Raw genomic sequence first — 25,812 nt, forward strand, 5'->3', positions numbered from 1 at the left:
TTTAACCCCTGATATAAAAACACCCGCACCGGTTTCGACTTTTACACGTGCAGTGCTCATGCTTATTCAACAAAGTCAAAGCCTTTTGGAGAATCTATTTGTGGCGGTGAGTTTTGATATTGTGCACCACAAATAAATCAATGTATGGGAAACACAAGTATTAAAAATTGAAATGAAACTTACCTGCTTGAAGTCTTTCATTTGATCCGGGTATCTGTCTTTAAAGTGTTTTGTTAGTTTGGTGTGTTTCCTCGTTTTGATGTCGCCACGTCTCAGTGCTTTAATGAAGAGAGCGCATCTGCGCACCTTTAGGATAGCGCATCAAGAACCGGGTTGACCGGGTACTCTGTACCACCGGTACTTAAAAAAACCTGGTACCGTAACGTTTTCATTTTTTTAGTACCGACTTGGTACCGAAGTACCGGGTCTTTTGACAACACTATTTTGGAGCATGTTGTACTGTGTCATGTCATTTAGAATCAAAAGGTTGCTTTGCCCATTTCACCAATGTAAATGTTGCTACTGCCAACATGTAAAGAAATTATGTAGGCGTTTGATTTGTTGTTTTCTTGTTTGCTATCGGAAGTGTGGTGAAGGCAGAGGGTAGAGCACGGGCATCACGCTGTTGTCTGCAGCGTGACTTTTATCTATAATGACAGTAATGCAGTTATGTTGCTCACCCCCGCTGACAGCTCAGCCATTATTACGAATGTTCCTGCGGCTGCTGTATGTGCACAGGCTTCTCTGGGGTTATGATTGATTGTTTAAGTCATGATTGAACTTTAAGCATATAAATGCTCAATCAGAGCAATGTTTTGATGGCATCACAGTGTTTACATTATCCGGGGGAATTAGATTGTGAATTGCTTACTTATCGATGACTCTACATATTAAACAGAGGTAGGAAAAGGTATTGGAACTGCACTCCTCCATGGTTCCCTTGATCACCATATCAAAACAGATCTGGCGATCACTGTTAGTGAGAACTTTAATGTGCTTCCCATACTTGTAATGAGTCCTTATGAAGTCCTTAACAACAACAAAAAAAGCTTTAAGAGCTTCCTGCTAACGCGCAACACTGTAAAAATGCGGAAAAAGATTTTTGGTGCAACATTGAGCAGATCTACATTTAATGCTGCAGTCAACACTTTTCATTTAATTTTAATTTTATTCTGTTTAACTGCAGCAGCATTTTTGTCCATGTGTGTTGCCATAGTTTCTACAAGCGGAAACCGAAAAGCGCAGATATTACGTAATTGATAGGCAACAATGAACCGGGACGAGCCATTATTTAAAATTGGAATTTCTCTGGATTTACAAATCCTTGGGCACTTTTGGGATAACGTAAGTGCACAACTGCATGAAATATATAACAATGTGCAAGTGGTTTTTGGATATTTTATTACGAAAATCTTGCATATTGTGCCTTCAAGTCAAAAGTGTAGGCCTCCTTGTTGGCGTCCCACTCTGCACCAAGCACATCACATTCTATCGTTCATTCATTCATGCTTCTTTTTCCACTCCAACGTTCCAATTATCCCTGCCCAATAAAAGCTGCACGGATATATTCGCTTACCCTGATAGGCCTATCTATGTAAACGATTTAGATAAAGTTCAGTCGATTCACGCTTTATATCATCGCCGCGATATGTATTTTCATATCACCCAGCCCTAACATGCAATAATGCTTTAAACACATTTGACAATATAGTTGATAAAAAAAACAACAACGATTAACTATCAAAACTGATTGGCTAACACACTTCGGTGCACAATTCTTCTTTCAAGTTAACTGAAGGCAAGTACAGTTGACCGTGACATCCTCACCTTATCTTATTCCAGTTAAGTCGCTCACTCAATACTGGATGGAGCTGTACAGCTGCAGCTCATGTGATGAATGTTGAAGGGAGGGGGCGTCTCTGAACTAGCTGATGAGCAAAATCAGCACCCTGATAAAGAGGTTGACTGGCACAAAGTATTTAATGTATTTTGAAAATACAAAAATACTAATCTTAAATGTATTTAAATGCAAAATACATTTGATTTTTTTCCCCAAAGGCTTTTAAATACAAAACGCAAAATAGTATTTTGTATTTCAAATACGTATTTTAAATACATGTATCTGAAATACTGCCCATCCCTGATTATTGAAAGTGAAAAGTGAAAGTGACGTGCCGTAGCCAAGTATTGGTAACCCATACTCAGAATTTCCCATGCAAGTGTACACACACAGCAGTGTGTAGTGAACACACACCTGGAGCAGTCGGCAGCCTTTTTTGCTGTGGTGCCCGGGGAGCAGTTGGGGGTTCAGTGCCTTGCTCAAGGGTCTCACCTCAGTTGTAGGTATTGAGGGTGTCCGACCCTCTAACCATTAGGCCACAGCTTCTAGAAGACTAGAAGCCACTGCTAGAAGACTGATTTAATGACATTACAGCTCAAATAACTTTTCCTGAATTAATCATGTAAGTGCTTCAACAAAAATTAGCATTACTTTTGCCTTTTTAAATGAGTCTCTTTTTTTGTGCTAATCAGCATTATTCCTCACGTGATTTTGATTTGAATTTAACTTGTATTGAATCCACAACATTGCTTTCATTGTGTCTGCAATTAAAGTTACAGGAAGAATCAAGAGGGATGTTTTTATTCATGACAGTTGTGAAGTATGAGAGGTGTTTGAAACGGGTCAAAGCTCAGCATCGTGGTGACTTTTACTGCCACCGCTGAACATGCCAGGGCCAGAACCTGCTCAGCTCTCACTCGATAAGCAAACTCGATGACTGATTCTTCTGCATGAATCATTTATGTGGAGATATTTCACTTGCACTCTGCGTTTGCTCGCTCTCTCTCTCTCTCTCTCTCATGCATTTTTTTTGGGGCTTCCTTTAAAATGATTGAATTTAGAAAATGTAGAAACAACTTCTCTGAGATGTTTTAGTTTATTGTGCTTAGGTTTGCTAACTAAACCACGAGACTGTTAGTGATAAACCAGTGTGTAGTTTTTTAGGGGTGTCCCCGACTAAGGATTTTCATAGTCGAATCTGAATTTTCGAATCTTGCCGATATTCGACTGATAGTTGAATCATATATTTTGAGGGTGGAGGCAAAAACCATTACCAAGAGTTAAGTCAGACATTCGACAGTCATAATTACTGACGTTAACACACAGGGAAAATGTGTAACGGAGGCCTCGCAGATTCAAACGGGGTAAATAATGTTTTATGTTTTGATTAAAAGAGAGTTAACATTAAACGTCAGCGAAACCCTAAGATTCACAAAAATTTTTACAATAGTGCTCTCATTCTGCATTTCAATTTTGAGCTATGACTGATTCTTCTGCATGAATCATTTATGTGGAGATATTTCACTTGCACTCTGCGTTTGCTCGCTCTCTCTCTCTCTCTCTCTCATGCATTTTTTTTGGGGCTTCCTTTAAAATGATTGAATTTAGAAAATGTAGAAACAACTTCTCTGAGATGTTTTAGTTTATTGTGCTTAGGTTTGCTAACTAAACCACGAGACTGTTAGTGATAAACCAGTGTGTAGTTTTTTAGGGGTGTCCCCGACTAAGGATTTTCATAGTCGAATCTGAATTTTCGAATCTTGCCGATATTCGACTGATAGTTGAATCATATATTTTGAGGGTGGAGGCAAAAACCATTACCAAGAGTTAAGTCAGACATTCGACAGTCATAATTACTGACGTTAACACACAGGGAAAATGTGTAACGGAGGCCTCGCAGATTCAAACGGGGTAAATAATGTTTTATGTTTTGATTAAAAGAGAGTTAACATTAAACGTCAGCGAAACCCTAAGATTCACAAAAATTTTTACAATAGTGCTCTCATTCTGCATTTCAATTTTGAGCTGCACGCGCTGGAGAGGACCAGTAGAATGAAGCATCTGATAGCAGGTTTTTAATCTATGGGATTTAACTCATCATTTATCTCATTTAGAATAAATGTTTGTTATTCTTTGTTATTTATACAACATAACGTTAATATTACGACTTCTAGGCTATCTGCACAAAATCCCCCGGATGCAGAAGTGCACGATATATGCACAATAAATATAAACCAGCTGAAATGTTTTGAAATTACTTGTACCCTACCTGATCGAAAAAAATTCAGTCTTTCACTCTGCCTGTGTCAATTTGAGTCTTGTTAAAGATTTAAATCCTTGCCGCCTTGCCGCTCCTCTGTCGGTCACGGATTATGGAAAGTGAAACTTAAATCTATAGGGGTGGTTGGATTTATTCACGCACGTTAAAACATTTATTTAAAGCTTCTTGATTTTCAGATTCTTATTTACAACATTACCTTAATAGGCTGTATAGTAACTTATTGGGAGAAAACCGGTAGTTCTATGTGAAATCACACATTGAGCACCCCCATATAGCCAAAATGGCATGATCATAACACCTCTGCAAATAGTCGACTGTGAGATTGGTAGTCGAATCAGGCTCCTCCTATCGAAGCATCGAATAGTCGACTATTCAGGGTCACCCCTAATGTTTTTAATATAAAAATTATCATAAAAAGTAAAACATTTCCTTTTATAATTTTTTATTATTATTTTTATTTTTTATATTAAAAAGTGTTAAAATCTGGGAAATTTTGCTGTAAACTTTTCCTTAATATACATTTTTACATCATAATCTGAGAGACACTTTATTAGGTGTATCAAACTGATCAATTAAAAAAAAAAAAGGTAATTGATTGCTTGCTTGCTTGTTACTACCAAGTCCAAAGTATGTTATCATGTGGTCTGCTGACATAATAATGATATGGTCCGTGATATGGGCACAAAGTGTAATAAACAATTATTTGTGACTGTATATAGTTCAAAAGTACTCACAAGTACTACTCAGATGAGTTCACTACTCATTAACTTTTCGTTCACCTAAAGACAGCATTCATCAGACACGGTTTCTTTTCACGGTTTAAGATTTGTTTGGCTTGCCATACTGTATATGGTTGTTATAAAGGCTGTGGTCAGTTCCCACAAATACAGGGGTCATGAGTTTAGAAATCCAAATTTTTTTATCTTTTGAAAGAAGGAAATTAAGTGGTGAAGATTTCCTTGTCAAAGAGGGCGGATTCTCAGAGCACACCCAGCTATTAAACATCCTCTTCAGTACAAAAAGAGCATTTATTTAAGCCAAGCCAAAGTCATTTGAATGTGGGTTTTTTGACATCACAAGGGAAAAAACATTTGCATATAACAGTCTCTTGAGTAAAATAGCGATCCATTGACACCATTAGCCACACCCACGGCTGTGACGCACTGAATACTAGTGCCACATCAAATCAAAAATAAATGGAACCCATTATAATCAATGACACCTGACTACACTAAAGAGAGTAGACAGATGCCATGTTCCGTTTCTGATGTATTCCATACACTTGAGCTACTCCTGACAACAGGACAAATGGATACGCAAAGGAGGTGATCATTTTGGAATATTTGGTTTGATACATCCTGTTTAGATGGCATTTGCATTTCATTTGCACCTTCCAAAGGACCCCAGTGTTTAAAAACGTGTGGATAATTAGTGCTAACGTCATCTTGGGTCATGTGAGAGGATTTTATATTTTGTTTGTAGTATTTCATTGCCGATTGTTTTGTAAATGAGACACAATGTACTAAAGGATTTGGTAAAAGAAACTTGCAACTACTTTGCGAAGCATGAGCCATTTCAAAATGCTTTGTGTGTAAATGACAGGTTTATAAGGATAATGTTGCCAAAATATGTACTCGCATGCAAAAGTAAGGGGGAGTTGATAAATTACTATAAATTGAGTATTTTCCTTAAAGTTTATATATATAAATCAGTATGTTGTGGAATGGCATTACAACATAATTGACCTTATTTATTATTTATTAATTTTATTTTTATTTATTAGTGTTATATGCATTTAAGTGTGTGTAGTTTTTCTGTTGACTTTAAAAGTTCATTAAATCCACTGTTACTTTTCTTTTAGTTTAGTAAATGTCGATAGCTATGTTTCCATCACCCTGTTTTAATGCACATTTTGAAGTATCGCATGAGAAACGAGAGATGGAAATGGCAAATTAAAAAAAATAAATCCCTTAATTCGCAAAAAAAACACTCGCTTGAGGTGGTTTTTGACTTGTGCGAAAAAGGGTTTATGCGAATAATGGGAGATGGAAACTAGAGGTCGACCGATGTATCGGTTTTGCCGATTAATCGGCACCGCACGTGCTATTTGTTTAGACACGTAATACTGCATGCTGAACAGAGCGGGAAATTTCAGATGCGGATTTAAATGCAGCCGACAGAAAATCCTGCCACACCACAGAGCACCATTCACATAGATTTCCTTTAAATTACATTATATTGATCCCGAATCGTTGTTAATGTACATAATGAATTGTGTATTGTGCATTTTCAGCAAACCATTTGTCTTTCTGTGGCTCTAATAAAGTCTGTGTGCTTCATTTATAGAGCTATAATATAGGTCGCGCTTTCACTGTCCGTTTGACCTCTGAGGTACTTTGGAGGTCTGTCTTGGCAGCGTCATTTCCAGACTTTAGAGGGGGATTCCAACTTGGAGAAAAAACACTTCAGGGGCAGTTTTGATTTCTCTCTGTAAGACCTTCTGGAAGCTTCTAGCCCAGCGTGAGGAGCTCTCCATGGGGTGGAGCTAGAGTTTCGCACCCTGCTAACATGAAGAGCACTTCTTAATTACAGAAGATTAAAACCAGTCTCCTGCAGAGTTATGTTGAGGGCCAGAGTCTTTCTCTTCATTTTTAATAATAAACCCAGCCTCAGTGTTGCACAGTGGACTGTGCCTACACCTCCTCCTGTAGCCAAGTGCCCTTTTATCACCCCTTCCCTTTTGGCTGTTTGTGTGCCATCAGTCCCTGCAGTTTGACTCGATCTGGCATCCTCTGTGAGTTGTTCATCTATAGTGTTCCTGCAGTCTGCTTTGAATGCACTCCCGCTGAGACAAATGACCTGCGCTTCAATTCACACTCCGCCAACACAAACAAGCTGAGAAATGTAGCACTTCTTAATGAGTTTTAATTACAAATGTGATTACAGTTGAAGAAGGAATACAGCCATCTTTGTGCAAAGTGGAGCAGAAGCTTATGCATTGAAAATTATCTTCATGACTGGAGTGGATTTGGATATTGGATGTATTCTCGGTTTTCACACTTGTTTCGGTTGCTTTGCTTGAACCCTTGTACGATTCTACACCTAACCCAAATGTTTATTTGCTCAGAATGCTGATATGTTTGCTTCATTACCATGTGTATTAACAACGTTTATTTTTTGTAATTTTTTTTTTAAACCACTGTAGAAAACTGCCAAAAATATAGTTTTTTGCTTGGCATTTTAGTTGGGTTTGCTGTTTGCGCTTATTTTTGCTCATACTTGAGTGTAGTTTTGGACGAACAAGCACAACTTGTAAAAGTTGCAAAAATGTTGGCACTAATAGCCTGCAGTGTGGTTGTGCTTTGAGCGACTTGATTGCTCTAGTATCTACTTCACTTCCTAACCAGACACAATTTTAAAAAGAATTAGAATAATTCTTAAGACGTGACATGGCTACAAGACGCGACACAGCATAAAAAAATCATAGCTAATCTGAGAGCTTGTGGATGGGCTCTCTTTAGAAGCTCTCTTCATGCTGTTATTATTTATTAATTTTATTTTTATTTATTAGTGTTATATGCATTTAAGTGTGTGTAGTTTTTCTGTTGACTTTAAAAGTTCATTAAATCCACTGTTACTTTTTTTTTAGTTTAGTAAATGTCGATAGCTATGTTTCCATCACCCTGTTTTAATGCACATTTTGAAGTATCGCATGAGAAACGAGTGACGGAAACGCCAAATTTCGAAAAGAAATCCCTTAATTTGCAAAAAAGATTTTATGCTCTCTTGAGGTGGTTTTTTACTTGTGCGAAAAAGGGTCAATGCGAATAATGGGAGATATAAACGCATTTAGAGGTCGACCGATGTATCGGTTTTGCCGATTAATCGGCACCGCACGTGCTATTTGTTTAGACACGTAATACTGCATGCTGAACAGAGCGGGAAATTTCAGATGCGGATTTAAATGCAGCCGACAGAAAATCCTGCCACACCACAGAGCACCATTCACATAGATTTCCTTTAAATTACATTATATTGATCCCGAATCGTTGTTAATGTACATAATGAATTGTGTATTGTGCATTTTCAGCAAACCGTTTGTCTTTCTGTGGCTCTAATAAAGTCTGTGTGCTTCATTTATAGAGCTATAATATAGGTCGCGCTTTCACTGTCCGTTTGACCTCTGAGGTACTTTGGAGGTCTGTCTTGGCAGCGTCATTTCCAGACTTTAGAGGGGGATTCCAACTTGGAGAAAAAACACTTCAGGGGCAGTTTTGATTTCTCTCTGTAAGACCTTCTGGAAGCTTCTAGCCCAGCGTGAGGAGCTCTCCATGGGGTGGAGCTAGATTTTCGCTCCCTGCTAGCATGAAGAACACTTCTTAATTACAGAAGATTAAAACCAGTCTCCTGCAGAGTTATGTTGAGGGCCAGAGTCTTTCTCTTCATTTTTAATAATAAACCCAGCCTCAGTGTTGCACAGTGGACTGTGCCTACACCTCCTCCTGTAGCCAAGTGCCCTTTTATCACCCCTTCCCTTTTGGCTGTTTGTGTGCCATCAGTCCCTGCAGTTTGACTCGATCTGGCATCCTCTGTGAGTTGTTCATCTATAGTGTTCCTGCAGTCTGCTTTGAATGCACTCCCGCTGAGACAAATGACCTGCGCTTCAATTCACACTCCGCCAACACAAACAAGCTGAGAAATGTAGCACTTCTTAATGAGTTTTAATTACAAATGTGATTACAGTTGAAGAAGGAATACAGCCATCTTTGTGCAAAGTGGAGCAGAAGCTTATGCATTGAAAAATGTTTACAGACCATTATCTTCATGACTACAGTGGATTTGGATTTTGGATGTATTCTCAGGTTTCACACTTATTTCGGTTGCTTTGCTTGAACCCATGTGTGATTTCACTTCCAACCGTCACAGGTTTCTGTTCAAAATGTTTTTTTGTTTTTTGTGGCTCAGAACCCTGAGATGTTTGCTTCATTACCATGAATAGCCTATTAATGACAGTTTTTACCACTGTAGGTAATTGCCAAAAATGGTTCTTAGTTTCGCATTTTAGTGGGGTTTGCTGAAGTTTTGCTCTTATTTTTGCTCTTATTTTTGCTCATACTTCAGTGTACTTTAGGATGGACAAGCACAACTTGTAAAAGTTGCAAAGATATAGGAACTGATAGCCTACAGCGTAGTTGCGCTTTGAGCAACCCGAGTTCAAATCCCAACTCGTGGTACTTTACAATTCTGTCTCTCAATATCATCTACTTCGCTTCCTGACGTGACATGGCTACAAGTCGTGACACAACATAAATCAAAAGTTATAGCCAAGCTGTGAGTCTGTGAATGGGCTCTCTTTAGAAGCATGCTGCTGTTCCCCACAACAAAATGAATAAATGCATCATTAAATTCATAAATTATTTTAACACTATTTAAATTATAAACTCAGATTAGGACAAAAACTTGGATTAAAATGGAAAATATGTATTTTCTTGTGTCTTGCGGATTGTTCACTTCAGTGGTTCTCAACCTTTTTGACTCCATGACACCCCATTGTTCACAAAAATATTCAAACCCCCTCTCCTCTCCCTTAAATTGAAGGTTTAAGGATAAGGAGTTTTCAAAAAGTTTTAGTCACAATAAAATATTTTAAGGCTTGCCAAAACTAGAAAACTAGAAAAATGTATATTCATTATAAAAATGGCCATGGCGTTTTAAAATGTTCAGGTCTAGAAATCAGGCTTTTAAAATAATTAAAATGAAACGTAATTAAAAATAGTGGAAGCTGACAATTTAAACTGGTACTTCTGTTCAATCTCAAAATGGATTTGTTGTTCTTGATGCAAGTCATGCCAACTAAATGAACCCAAGCTCATAATGTTCAATGAACTCAGGTCTGCACGTGAAGCTCTTGTATTAAAATGCCCTCAGTGTAACAGTGCTTGTCTGTTCTTTCTGCAGTCGCCTACTAAAGCTGTGTATAATGCGAGACACTGGAACCAGCCAGAGCCAGAAGATCTGCTGCCTATGCCTCCATCCCGATCTCAGGCTCCTCCAGTGAGTACAACACTAAACACTACACACTCCTACACGGTCACACAACCCACTTTAGAAAGCACTTCAGCATAGGCACTTCTCATGCTATCACCAGTGTTTATAGTCACCTTTGTGTAAAAACTCCTACCTCTTTGATGCCACTCCACACATTTTTGCTCTGTTGTCTCCCCAGTGTGAGAGACAGTGAGCGATGAAAGCTTCGCACCAGAACTCGGCTGTTAAAGTCAATATGAAACATTCACAACCCACTTTATTTTAATGCAGTTTTTTTATATATATATATATATATATATATTAGGGATATATTTTATCCATCAGGAATTTATTGGATGGGATTTGCAATAGATTTTGGAGAGGATTAAATTGATTTATTTAGCCTCTACCTAGTGGGAGTTGTTACTTGCTTGGCCATTACTTTTATTATATTAACCCTAACCAGCATTAAATTGCTACATTAGCAAGGGTGTCGTGCATTTCTGCATAAATACTTTCTGCAGTTAAATTCTGCATTATCTACAACAGTAGCCTAAAACAGTGACTAAATAGTTATTTTGGGGTGTGTTTCCCAGAAGCAAATATGGTCGTAAGTTCCGTCGTTACCAATGGAGTTCAGCAGAACTTGCTACCAGAGTTAGTGTAGAACACACCCCGGGTTAGTGATAGGTGCTTTCGAAACACTGCTTCATAAAGCTTTCAAACCTTTTCAAATTTACAGTGGGTAAGTTTTTCTTTTTTAATAAATCTGCAAAAATGTCAACAATTCTGTGTTTTTCTGTCAATATGGGGTGCTGTGTGTACATTAATGAGGAAAAAAAATTAACTTAAATGATTTTAGCAAATGGCTGCAATATAACAAAGAGTGAAAAATTTAAGGGGGTCTGAATACTTTCCGTACCCACTGTATATATATTTATATCATTTTTTTTCTAATCACTGGTTTGGAGTGTTTATTAAACTGCACAAATTAAGTGATTTCAACAAACAAGGCTTTATGGTGTAACATTGCAAAACTTTTTGAACGATTTCCCTGCTAGAGGGCATTGTTCTGGTGAACTCGTGAACTGGGGTTTAATATGCTATTAACTGATCTCAGCTCAGTTTTATAATTGGTTGATAATAAATATGCATGTATAATAAAAGTCCCCCTGTAGTCAAATATTTTATCCCTTAAAACTTATCTTTGATCATCAAAATGACATTTTAAATGTTTTTTCTTGTGAAAAGAAAGGCTTTTCTCATGTCTTAAAATAGCTTGAATGTAACTCTACACCCTTGCCTCATTTACTATACGCTGATCTAAATTAGTCCCGCCTCCACTCAGTCACACCAGCCAGCACCTCCTGATCCACTGAACTGTAGTAACCGCAAAACAATGGCATACACGGATAATGACTGATAAAACTATGTTTTTACTAGCGGATAACCACAATGAATACTGTAACATTCGTTAGTTACTTACTTGATGATGTTGTGTCCTAAAATGCCTTGAAGACTAGAATGCAGCCGTTTGTGATTCTTAATTCGTGCCCGTGAGCATACGCGTTTGAAGTGCAGACGCCGATGCGTGAGAGGTGGGTCTGACTCCGGGCTACTTTTACACTGTTGCCACGGGTGATAATGCAAGTTAGCGGTTCTAAACTCACAATAAACCACAGCTTCATGGGTTTTTTGCTCTAATTTATTTTTGGTTTTGTGCTGGTATTGGTATATTTAGCATGCTAGTGATGGGAATCGATCCCTTGACGTTATTGGATTGTGACGTAGCAAACCGAGGGCTGTTTCAAACCACATTTCTGGGACTGCCATTGGGAAACTACAGTTTTAAGGAGAAAATACTCAACAATGGTGTTGATTAATAGACTGGCACATGGCTTGTTTAAAAGCATATTAAAAACACCACATAGACAAATAAAAAACATAAAAAACTTGATTTTCACTACAGGGGCACTTTAAAAAGAGAGAGTGATAATTACTAGGGTTGTGACAGTGATTAAATTTTCCCACCAGTTAATCGGCATGTGACAACACCGGTAATACAACAAATAACTTGCACAAAGTAAAAAAAAAAAATAATAATAATTATGTATGTATGTATGTATATGTATATATATGTATATGTTCATATGTATATATTTATTTATTTATAAATTGAAAATCAGCAAACACTGTGGAACCAGATAAATAGGCTATAGAATGTTTATTAGCAAAACGAACACGAAAGTTACAGCTTGATGTAAAATAAATAAATTACACCGTTTAAATAAAGTAAAAATCAGCAAACACGTTTAATAAATGCTGAAGAACTATTGTTCATTCTTAGTTCATTATCTAAAGTAGTGTTAACTAATGTTAACTAATGAACCTTATTGTGAAGTGTTACCAATATTAATATAAATTCTGTCCGTTTTCATTGTTACTTTCAGTAAAAGTGTGGTTATTTTATTGGCTTGTGTTTTTTTTTTTAATTTAGTTAAAATTGTTAAAATTAAAATTTAGTTAAATTTAAGAAGTCTTACAAAATTACTTTATATTATTTAATAAAATAATAAATAATAATTACAAAGCAGTTTCGGTTTTCGGCCAAGTGCATCCAGAATTTTCGGTTTCCGTTTCGACCCAGAATTTTCATTTCAGTGCATCCCTAGATGTAAGACTACATGTTTTATTTAATTTACATTTAACAGTAATTTACTTTCAAATGCCTCAATTGCTGAAGTGTCTGCAATACCTTTTATTACAATTTCAAGTTGCATTTTTCAAAATACCTGTTTTAGCACAGCAGTGCATACCTGTTTACATTTAATTAAGGTGGACTAGATTAGACTGTAATACAAATAGTTGAGTTTGCCAGGTGCATACAACATTTATGACAGGTTTTCATGAAAGTGTTGGTCAGTTTGTCTGCTTGACAATCCCATTTTGCACTGCAACAATAAAACAGAAGTGAGATAAACTGAGAAATGTTTCTTTTTAGTTAAAACAGATTTTGTCAAAGTTTTCCGTTGGGGACATAATTTGAAGTTGGAAAATGGTAATAAATTGCAATATATCGCAATATATTTAAAATCACAATAATATTGTATTGTGACACAAGTATCATGATAATATTGTATCGTGAGGCCTCTGGTGATTCCCACCCCTAGTAAACTGGGCAGCCTAGGTGTAGTATTTTCAGATGTGAAGCAAGTTACATGTTAATGAAAGATTCTGGAAAAAAAATAGCTTTTTTTTCTTCTTCTTCGTAATAGCTGACCCTGATAAATCATTCACCATTAAACCAGGAATGTGTATTAAAGTAAATGGTGAATTTTGATTTGCATGTTTTGTGCAAACACAGTCCCATTATGCACTTCTCTTTCAACTAGCAACCTCTCCCTCCCACATCTCTCTACATGTGCCATCCAAACACAATCAATCCCATACAACTTAGCCAGCCTGCATCTGTTACCACCAGTGAAGCACACTGTAATATGCGCACTGACAGATGTGCTTACACTTCACTTGAACTGTTTGTATGCATTCTCATTAGTGCAGCACCTCTGTTTCTACTGTACAGTTTTGAAAAAAAAAATCATTATTCATTCAAGTATGTGGTGCATGGCCATCTTAGGAGTGTTTTATTTAGCAGCATTGCTGCTCGTTGTGGATTTGGCCTTTTAGTAGTTGCTGCATGAGGAATCTATAATGTTCTGTAGCACTATCTTTAGCCATCATGTTGCATAACCAGCAGTGGCTCGGTTGTTGGCAGCTCAGGGTGTATGTGAATCAGCCCTGCAGTGCTTCCAGACATGTTATGGTTTAATTCAGAGTCGTCGTTCTCTCACAGGCCGCTTCATCGGGAGGCAGTAAAGAGTCGAACACACACAAGGACGATGGAGTGTTCAAAGCTCCAGCTCCTCCTCCCAAAGTCATCAAGTCCGTCACTATCCCCACAGAACCTTACCAGGACATGGTCACTGCACTTAAATGTAGGAAAGAACACAAGGAGGTGAGTGCAAACACTTGACAACCCTGTCTGATTTGACACAATGTAGAACCTTGCTGCATGCTGCTTCCTTTAATTCAACAAGTGGCATTTAGTTATCATTATCTCTTGAAAATAATTTTTTTTCTCAGTTCTGAAATATAATAATTGAGTAAAGAGACTGCTTACTTAAGAGATTTGTAATGCACTAGACATTTGAATATTTGGCAACTTTATAATGAAGGCCCGAGCAGGAGCCAATTAAATTTGAAAGTCAGTGGCATGGAACCAATGATAAAGGCATAAAGCTCAATCTTAATATGCATACAAAGTAGTGCAGCTGTTTTTCAAAGAATTTTGAATTTGAAAGTCTCAGTGGCAGCATATTGAAAACCCTGGGATAATTAGGATTGTTATAGTAATGCAAAAAAAGACCCGTTGATAGGGTCCAGAAATCACTGATGTTCTTTGGAGTAATTCTTATTGTGGGTGTTAAACCGTTGTTCAGGTCCACCTACGTACAACCTTCACCTCTTACTCTGCCCTCTGAATCGGTTTTCATCTAAGCTACAAGCTGTAAACTGTTTGGATTGTTTCCTTACCACTATTATATTTTTTATAACTCTGTTTCTTGGTCTTTATATTAGCTTGTATGCCTACATTATCAGTGAATAATGAAGCATAACATGCAATACTTTGCTGGCCTAGTGTACATTTCTTTGTGTGCACCATGTGGAACGAAACTTAATCTGCTCAAGACAGCTGATTTTTAAATAATTATTATTTTTAATATGACTGTAATTAGAGTAGCTATTGTTGTAGTCTGTACTGATACCAGTAAAATTGTACAATTCTCAGTACCGATTTCTACGCGTTTGAAGTGCAGACGCCGATGCGTGAGAGGTGGGTCTGACTCCGGGCTACTTTTACACTGTTGCCACGGGTGATAATGCAAGTTAGCGGTTCTAAACTCACAATAAACCACAGCTTCATGGGTTTTTTGCTCTAATTTATTTTTGGTTTTGTGCTGGTATTGGTATATTTAGCATGCTAGTGATGGGAATCGATCCCTTGACGTTATTGGATTGTGACGTAGCAAACCGAGGGCTGTTTCAAACCACATTTCTGGGACTGCCATTGGGAAACTACAGTTTTAAGGAGAAAATACTCAACAATGGTGTTGATTAATAGACTGGCACATGGCTTGTTTAAAAGCATATTAAAAACACCACATAGACAAATAAAAAACATAAAAAACTTGATTTTCACTACAGGGGCACTTTAAAAAGAGAGAGTGATAATTACTAGGGTTGTGACAGTGATTAAATTTTCCCACCAGTTAATCGGCATGTGACAACACCGGTAATACAACAAATAACTTGCACAAAGTAAAAAAAAAAAATAATAATAATTATGTATGTATGTATGTATATGTATATATATGTATATGTTCATATGTATATATTTATTTATTTATAAATTGAAAATCAGCAAACACTGTGGAACCAGATAAATAGGCTATAGAATGTTTATTAGCAAAACGAACACGAAAGTTACAGCTTGATGTAAAATAAATAAATTACACCGTTTAAATAAAGTAAAAATCAGCAAACACGTTTAATAAATGCTGAAGAACTATTGTTCATTCTTAGTTCATTATCTAAAGTAGTGTTAACTAATGTTAACTAATGAACCTTATTGTGAAGTGTTACCAATATTAATATAAATTCTGTCCGTTTTCATTGTTACTTTCAGTAAAAGTGTGGTTATTTTATTGGCTTGTGTTTTTTTTTTTAATTTAGTTAAAATTGTTAAAATTAAAATTTAGTTAAATTTAAGAAGTCTTACAAAATTACTTTATATTATTTAATAAAATAATAAATAATAATTACAAAGCAGTTTCGGTTTTCGGCCAAGTGCATCCAGAATTTTCGGTTTCCGTTTCGACCCAGAATTTTCATTTCAGTGCATCCCTAGATGTAAGACTACATGTTTTATTTAATTTACATTTAACAGTAATTTACTTTCAAATGCCTCAATTGCTGAAGTGTCTGCAATACCTTTTATTACAATTTCAAGTTGCATTTTTCAAAATACCTGTTTTAGCACAGCAGTGCATACCTGTTTACATTTAATTAAGGTGGACTAGATTAGACTGTAATACAAATAGTTGAGTTTGCCAGGTGCATACAACATTTATGACAGGTTTTCATGAAAGTGTTGGTCAGTTTGTCTGCTTGACAATCCCATTTTGCACTGCAACAATAAAACAGAAGTGAGATAAACTGAGAAATGTTTCTTTTTAGTTAAAACAGATTTTGTCAAAGTTTTCCGTTGGGGACATAATTTGAAGTTGGAAAATGGTAATAAATTGCAATATATCGCAATATATTTAAAATCACAATAATATTGTATTGTGACACAAGTATCATGATAATATTGTATCGTGAGGCCTCTGGTGATTCCCACCCCTAGTAAACTGGGCAGCCTAGGTGTAGTATTTTCAGATGTGAAGCAAGTTACATGTTAATGAAAGATTCTGGAAAAAAAATAGCTTTTTTTTCTTCTTCTTCGTAATAGCTGACCCTGATAAATCATTCACCATTAAACCAGGAATGTGTATTAAAGTAAATGGTGAATTTTGATTTGCATGTTTTGTGCAAACACAGTCCCATTATGCACTTCTCTTTCAACTAGCAACCTCTCCCTCCCACATCTCTCTACATGTGCCATCCAAACACAATCAATCCCATACAACTTAGCCAGCCTGCATCTGTTACCACCAGTGAAGCACACTGTAATATGCGCACTGACAGATGTGCTTACACTTCACTTGAACTGTTTGTATGCATTCTCATTAGTGCAGCACCTCTGTTTCTACTGTACAGTTTTGAAAAAAAAAATCATTATTCATTCAAGTATGTGGTGCATGGCCATCTTAGGAGTGTTTTATTTAGCAGCATTGCTGCTCGTTGTGGATTTGGCCTTTTAGTAGTTGCTGCATGAGGAATCTATAATGTTCTGTAGCACTATCTTTAGCCATCATGTTGCATAACCAGCAGTGGCTCGGTTGTTGGCAGCTCAGGGTGTATGTGAATCAGCCCTGCAGTGCTTCCAGACATGTTATGGTTTAATTCAGAGTCGTCGTTCTCTCACAGGCCGCTTCATCGGGAGGCAGTAAAGAGTCGAACACACACAAGGACGATGGAGTGTTCAAAGCTCCAGCTCCTCCTCCCAAAGTCATCAAGTCCGTCACTATCCCCACAGAACCTTACCAGGACATGGTCACTGCACTTAAATGTAGGAAAGAACACAAGGAGGTGAGTGCAAACACTTGACAACCCTGTCTGATTTGACACAATGTAGAACCTTGCTGCATGCTGCTTCCTTTAATTCAACAAGTGGCATTTAGTTATCATTATCTCTTGAAAATAATTTTTTTTCTCAGTTCTGAAATATAATAATTGAGTAAAGAGACTGCTTACTTAAGAGATTTGTAATGCACTAGACATTTGAATATTTGGCAACTTTATAATGAAGGCCCGAGCAGGAGCCAATTAAATTTGAAAGTCAGTGGCATGGAACCAATGATAAAGGCATAAAGCTCAATCTTAATATGCATACAAAGTAGTGCAGCTGTTTTTCAAAGAATTTTGAATTTGAAAGTCTCAGTGGCAGCATATTGAAAACCCTGGGATAATTAGGATTGTTATAGTAATGCAAAAAAAGACCCGTTGATAGGGTCCAGAAATCACTGATGTTCTTTGGAGTAATTCTTATTGTGGGTGTTAAACCGTTGTTCAGGTCCACCTACGTACAACCTTCACCTCTTACTCTGCCCTCTGAATCGGTTTTCATCTAAGCTACAAGCTGTAATGTATATGTATATATTTATTTATTTATAAATTGAAAATCAGCAAACACTGTGGAACCAGATAAATAGGCTATAGAATGTTTATTAGCAAAACGAACACGAAAGTTACAGCTTGATGTAAAATAAATAAATTACACCGTTTAAATAAAGTAAAAATCAGCAAACACGTTTAATAAATGCTGAAGAACTATTGTTCATTCTTAGTTCATTATCTAAAGTAGTGTTAACTAATGTTAACTAATGAACCTTATTGTGAAGTGTTACCAATATTAATATAAATTCTGTCCGTTTTCATTGTTACTTTCAGTAAAAGTGTGGTTATTTTATTGGCTTGTGTTTTTTTTTTTAATTTAGTTAAAATTGTTAAAATTAAAATTTAGTTAAATTTAAGAAGTCTTACAAAATTACTTTATATTATTTAATAAAATAATAAATAATAATTACAAAGCAGTTTCGGTTTTCGGCCAAGTGCATCCAGAATTTTCGGTTTCCGTTTCGACCCAGAATTTTCATTTCAGTGCATCCCTAGATGTAAGACTACATGTTTTATTTAATTTACATTTAACAGTAATTTACTTTCAAATGCCTCAATTGCTGAAGTGTCTGCAATACCTTTTATTACAATTTCAAGTTGCATTTTTCAAAATACCTGTTTTAGCACAGCAGTGCATACCTGTTTACATTTAATTAAGGTGGACTAGATTAGACTGTAATACAAATAGTTGAGTTTGCCAGGTGCATACAACATTTATGACAGGTTTTCATGAAAGTGTTGGTCAGTTTGTCTGCTTGACAATCCCATTTTGCACTGCAACAATAAAACAGAAGTGAGATAAACAAACTGAGAAATGTTTCTTTTTAGTTAAAACAGATTTTGTCAAAGTTTTCCGTTGGGGACATAATTTGAAGTTGGAAAATGGTAATAAATTGCAATATATCGCAATATATTTAAAATCACAATAATATTGTATTGTGACACAAGTATCATGATAATATTGTATCGTGAGGCCTCTGGTGATTCCCACCCCTAGTAAACTGGGCAGCCTAGGTGTAGTATTTTCAGATGTGAAGCAAGTTACATGTTAATGAAAGATTCTGGAAAAAAAATAGCTTTTTTTTCTTCTTCTTCGTAATAGCTGACCCTGATAAATCATTCACCATTAAACCAGGAATGTGTATTAAAGTAAATGGTGAATTTTGATTTGCATGTTTTGTGCAAACACAGTCCCATTATGCACTTCTCTTTCAACTAGCAACCTCTCCCTCCCACATCTCTCTACATGTGCCATCCAAACACAATCAATCCCATACAACTTAGCCAGCCTGCATCTGTTACCACCAGTGAAGCACACTGTAATATGCGCACTGACAGATGTGCTTACACTTCACTTGAACTGTTTGTATGCATTCTCATTAGTGCAGCACCTCTGTTTCTACTGTACAGTTTTGAAAAAAAAAATCATTATTCATTCAAGTATGTGGTGCATGGCCATCTTAGGAGTGTTTTATTTAGCAGCATTGCTGCTCGTTGTGGATTTGGCCTTTTAGTAGTTGCTGCATGAGGAATCTATAATGTTCTGTAGCACTATCTTTAGCCATCATGTTGCATAACCAGCAGTGGCTCGGTTGTTGGCAGCTCAGGGTGTATGTGAATCAGCCCTGCAGTGCTTCCAGACATGTTATGGTTTAATTCAGAGTCGTCGTTCTCTCACAGGCCGCTTCATCGGGAGGCAGTAAAGAGTCGAACACACACAAGGACGATGGAGTGTTCAAAGCTCCAGCTCCTCCTCCCAAAGTCATCAAGTCCGTCACTATCCCCACAGAACCTTACCAGGACATGGTCACTGCACTTAAATGTAGGAAAGAACACAAGGAGGTGAGTGCAAACACTTGACAACCCTGTCTGATTTGACACAATGTAGAACCTTGCTGCATGCTGCTTCCTTTAATTCAACAAGTGGCATTTAGTTATCATTATCTCTTGAAAATAATTTTTTTTCTCAGTTCTGAAATATAATAATTGAGTAAAGAGACTGCTTACTTAAGAGATTTGTAATGCACTAGACATTTGAATATTTGGCAACTTTATAATGAAGGCCCGAGCAGGAGCCAATTAAATTTGAAAGTCAGTGGCATGGAACCAATGATAAAGGCATAAAGCTCAATCTTAATATGCATACAAAGTAGTGCAGCTGTTTTTCAAAGAATTTTGAATTTGAAAGTCTCAGTGGCAGCATATTGAAAACCCTGGGATAATTAGGATTGTTATAGTAATGCAAAAAAAGACCCGTTGATAGGGTCCAGAAATCACTGATGTTCTTTGGAGTAATTCTTATTGTGGGTGTTAAACCGTTGTTCAGGTCCACCTACGTACAACCTTCACCTCTTACTCTGCCCTCTGAATCGGTTTTCATCTAAGCTACAAGCTGTAAACTGTTTGGATTGTTTCCTTACCACTATTATATTTTTTATAACTCTGTTTCTTGGTCTTTATATTAGCTTGTATGCCTACATTATCAGTGAATAATGAAGCATAACATGCAATACTTTGCTGGCCTAGTGTACATTTCTTTGTGTGCACCATGTGGAACGAAACTTAATCTGCTCAAGACAGCTGATTTTTAAATAATTATTATTTTTAATATGACTGTAATTAGAGTAGCTATTGTTGTAGTCTGTACTGATACCAGTAAAATTGTACAATTCTCAGTACCGATTTCGGTATCCTTACAAAAACGGTTTGAAAAAATAGATTTTATCTATTAAATTAAATGAGTTAATAAGTAGAGTAATAATAAGTAAATAATACTTTAACATAATGTAGTTTTCTAATATTTATAAGAAAGAAATGTTACATGTAATAGAATAAGTGACAGGTCTGTTAGTTTCCATTTACACTCCAAGACTTTTGACATGCAGATTTTCTTTTTTTAATCCTGCCTGTTTGTGATGATTATCACTGTCAGTCATCAAAGTTTCAAATTCCATCCAGCGTTAAAATTGGTTGTCAATCCAGAAACAGTGCTGTGTGCTTAGCAGCATGAAACACATCCAAATTGTGAATATTTATATACTGAAAGTGAGTGAGTGAGTGTTCCCTTTATAATCACTGAAGCTGTCAATTACTTTAGTTTAAGTCTACATGTGTATATCAAATGTAGTCAATGAATGGTATTTCTTTTTATATACCCATATACTCTAAGAATGCCAAAACTTTCATCAAAGAATATTTCTGTCATGAGATTAAGCGATAGCTTTCTCTTTCTCAACAGTTGTACACCGTTGTCCAGCACGTGAAGCACTTCAATGATGTGGTGGAGTTTGGCGAGAATCAGGAGTTCACAGATGACTTTGAGTATCTTGCCACTGGTCTGAAGACTGGTCAACCACTTAACACACGCTGCCTTAGGTGCAGAAAACATTCCATCAGTCTATATTCTGACAATTCTTCAATATTTAAGCTATGACCCTGGGCTGCACAATTAATCAAATTTGTAATCGCGATTACAATTACGGATGCCACAATTACGTAATTGTTCAAAGCGGCAATTAATCGTTCAAAGTCCACTCATGTTGTTCTGAGTGCTTAAGATGTGTTTTTTTCTTTCTACAGGTTATTTCAAGGGTTTTTCTATTGTTTTAATTTTAGTTTTATAATTGTAGTGTTATAATTTTTATAACATTATAATACCATGCGTATTTTAAGAAACCAAATTCATTGAATAGTTGACTATAAAATACTATAATAAAAGCAAGCAAAGTTTTCAACTTGTTTATTTTCATATAAATATATTGCATGCAGTTGCTTCAAATGTATGGTATAAACATCATTCAATGTAAATTGTGATAATTGTAATTGATAATCGCAATTACAATTTCAAGGGAATAATCGACAATTATGATTTGTCGTAATCGTGCAGCCCTACTATTTGCGAAAGTGTTTGCTTATTATAATCCTGTTGCATTTGTGTGCAGTGTTATTAGTTTGGCCACACGGTGCGCCATGCCCAGTTTCAGGATGCACCTGAGGGCTCGTGGGAAAGTGGCTCAGGTCTTTAAAACTCTCAGTGATGCACCTCAACATCCAGTAAGTCAAAATACGTTTTGAGTCTTCTAAAACCTGTCTGATGTCTCATGTCTAATCAATTCTACTTTCCTGTCCTTGCCCCTTCCTCAGAATCTAGCTCTATGTACGGCCTCTCTGATGTACATCCTCAGCCGAGACCGCTTGAACATGGACCTGGATCGGGCCAGTCTGGATCTAATGATTCGTTTACTGGAATTAGAACAGGACAAATCCATTGCTGATCAGCTAACGACAAAAGAGATGAACAAAGTAAAAGAAAAGATTCGCAAACTCTGCGAAACGGTCCATAATAAGCATCTCGACTTGGAGAATATCACGGTAAGCTTGAGATCAGCTGTGCTTGTTTATTGGCCGGTATTTCTTGATGCAGTGCAGTTCTGTTTGTTTACATCTGCAAAATTTCCTGTCAAGGACTTGCACTTTTTTATGATTCTGCTTGTCTGATAGACCATGTGGATGAGGGATTGTGTTCATTTGGGGTTTTTCAGACAGGTTCAGCTTCTGCTCCCCCTAGTGGATACTCTTCATTGCTTGTGTTGCACATTCTTAGGATGTTTTCAAAAATGTATCAGTCATACACAGCTAGTCTCTGTGTTAAAGAATAGATCATCCCAAAATTACAATATATTCTGTAATTTACACACCCCCATGTCATACCAAACCCTTATGACAGGGCTCCAGACTACGTCTAAAACGGTCGCATTTGCGACCAAAATTAATTTGCGAGTGAAGTTTTTGCTGAGGTCGCCACTAGGCCTGTCACGATAACAACTTTTTGTTGTGCGATATATTGCCACCAGAAATAATTGCCATAAGCGATATTGCCATTCTAAAGACCATTTTATGCCACTGAATATATAATCATAATGTGACAGCATAATAATGCAAGAAGGCCTACACACTTCCAAATGACAACAAACTTTTAATTTTTAAGAATATTTAGATCATGGAAATCAAGTGTCAGAATATTAGATGCCTTAAAAAAACCTGAATAAATAGTAAATAAACATCATCTAACACAAAGTGCTAAGTAACAAGTAGAAAAAAAGAAAAATGCACAAAGATCTTGTATGGAGATTTTTCCATCTACAGATTTTTCCCTGACCTTCTTTTCTCTGTAAATTAAGGGTGCACACTATTGCTGAAAAACACAATCACTACTTAGCAGTCAGATGTCCGTATGCACAAAGGCACAGATCCCTAAACAAGACCATGGGCCCGTTCTTCGTACATCGCTAACTCAGTTAGCTGGATTTGATTGTAGACGATTTGACATGATCTTGGATTGTTTGGTTCTTCAAAGCTGATCCCGGAGTTGCTGTCATAGCAACAGGTCCGTAAGCTTAAACCTGCTCAGGAGCAGGCTTATTTCATGTAAACCGGATTAGATAGCATCTTTTTAAGCAGAATTTATACTTAAAATCTCTCCCAGCTGCCGCTACTTTATTACAAGAGTATCCTACTGATCCAGGGACAATAATTTTAAATAATAATCATTTAAAAATTAATTTAAAGACAATATAATATTGTTGTGTAGACTTTAATACTATATAGACAGCCAGATTTACTCCCTGAAAGATTTATTGGTCATAAAATAATTACTTCATAATTGTATTAGAGTCTTACACACATGCTATACAGATAATGTAGAGTCATGCATTAATTTGAGTGGTGACCGCTATTATGGGAATGGCTTGATGGAGCACAGCAGATGCAGATAACTTGATCTTGACCCTTAAGAAACTTTAATTAATGCCGCCGTCATGTAACAAATCTGTTCAAAATTAAAATTAAATGAATCAAAAAATTGCTAATTACTACATTGAAATAAAAATGTAAAGACTGTACAAATATTAGAAATCGTGAATATAAATAATTGGGAATCATGTAAAAAATTTAAATAAAATATAAACAGTGCACTTTTCATTTATCTATTATAACATTTATGTAGTTTTGTTCGCTTGGCTGTTTATCGATACACGGACGCCAAGTATCGATCTTTTATGATCGCCAAATGATTTCTGTTGTTTCTAAGGTCTTACAACTAGGGGTCGACCGATATGTGTTTTTCAAGGCCGATGCTGATACCGATTATTACAGATCAAGTAGACCGATAACCGATATTTTGAACTGATGTCTGGTGTGAAAATGAATGTCAAAATTAAGAATAACATGGGCTCTGGCAAAAACTGCCTTCCCTGGTGTTGGTTGAGTGTAGTACTTCCACAGTAAACTCTTTATTTTAAAGAGTTAAACTCTTTATTTTTATTTTATTTTTTTTTAAACATGGAAGAAATAGCGTATTGTGTGATTATTCTTTTAAACAAAAGTTGTAATAATTGTTGTAGTAGTTACATTTTTCCTCGGCCAAACCCCATTCCTCAGCCATACCTGTCACACACACCCAGTTTAAGAGCAGTGTTTTTCTTCTTGTAATCAAGAGCGCTTGTCCTCCTAATTAATAAAAAATAAGGAGCACCTTCTGATCAATAATCAAAAATTCTGATCAAAAATTTGCCTTCCCAATATGAGGTGAAGTGATTTACAGGGGCGTTTTCTTTTTACCTTGGCAATGGCATCATTTTCATCTGTAAAATGTTTGGTTCTTCAAAGCTGATCCCGGAGTTGCTGTCATAGCAACAGGTCCGTAAGCTTAAACCTGCTCAGGAGCAGGCTTATTTCATGTAAACCGGATTAGATAGCATCTTTTTAAGCAGAATTTATACTTAAAATCTCTCCCAGCTGCCGCTACTTTATTACAAGAGTATCCTACTGATCCAGGGACAATAATTTTAAATAATAATCATTTAAAAATTAATTTAAAGACAATATAATATTGTTGTGTAGACTTTAATACTATATAGACAGCCAGATTTACTCCCTGAAAGATTTATTGGTCATAAAATAATTACTTCATAATTGTATTAGAGTCTTACACACATGCTATACAGATAATGTAGAGTCATGCATTAATTTGAGTGGTGACCGCTATTATGGGAATGGCTTGATGGAGCACAGCAGATGCAGATAACTTGATCTTGACCCTTAAGAAACTTTAATTAATGCCGCCGTCATGTAACAAATCTGTTCAAAATTAAAATTAAATGAATCAAAAAATTGCTAATTACTACATTGAAATAAAAATGTAAAGACTGTACAAATATTAGAAATCGTGAATATAAATAATTGGGAATCATGTAAAAAATTTAAATAAAATATAAACAGTGCACTTTTCATTTATCTATTATAACATTTATGTAGTTTTGTTCGCTTGGCTGTTTATCGATACACGGACGCCAAGTATCGATCTTTTATGATCGCCAAATGATTTCTGTTGTTTCTAAGGTCTTACAACTAGGGGTCGACCGATATGTGTTTTTCAAGGCCGATGCTGATACCGATTATTACAGATCAAGTAGACCGATAACCGATATTTTGAACTGATGTCTGGTGTGAAAATGAATGTCAAAATTAAGAATAACATGGGCTCTGGCAAAAACTGCCTTCCCTGGTGTTGGTTGAGTGTAGTACTTCCACAGTAAACTCTTTATTTTAAAGAGTTAAACTCTTTATTTTTATTTTATTTTTTTTTAAACATGGAAGAAATAGCGTATTGTGTGATTATTCTTTTAAACAAAAGTTGTAATAATTGTTGTAGTAGTTACATTTTTCCTCGGCCAAACCCCATTCCTCAGCCATACCTGTCACACAC

General features: G+C 36.3%; 1 protein-coding gene across 1 annotated transcript in view; it reads left to right on the forward strand.

Annotated features, from left to right (window-relative positions):
* Positions 1-25,812, forward strand: part of LOC107571690 (wings apart-like protein homolog) — a 67,806-nt gene that overhangs the window by 21,870 nt on the left and 20,124 nt on the right. Inside the window, exons 6-13 of the mRNA XM_016258022.1 lie at positions 10,080-10,175; positions 14,002-14,163; positions 17,298-17,459; positions 19,431-19,456; positions 19,709-19,889; positions 21,286-21,422; positions 21,989-22,100; positions 22,191-22,418. Of these exons, the coding sequence (XP_016113508.1) occupies positions 10,080-10,175; positions 14,002-14,163; positions 17,298-17,459; positions 19,431-19,456; positions 19,709-19,889; positions 21,286-21,422; positions 21,989-22,100; positions 22,191-22,418 (1,104 nt within the window). The remainder of the gene's footprint in view (positions 1-10,079; positions 10,176-14,001; positions 14,164-17,297; positions 17,460-19,430; positions 19,457-19,708; positions 19,890-21,285; positions 21,423-21,988; positions 22,101-22,190; positions 22,419-25,812) is intronic.

Source organism: Sinocyclocheilus grahami, unplaced genomic scaffold (genome assembly GCF_001515645.1).
Source record: "Sinocyclocheilus grahami isolate Dianchi unplaced genomic scaffold, SAMN03320097.WGS_v1.1 scaffold1635.1, whole genome shotgun sequence".
Taxonomy (NCBI): Eukaryota; Metazoa; Chordata; class Actinopteri; order Cypriniformes; family Cyprinidae; genus Sinocyclocheilus; species Sinocyclocheilus grahami.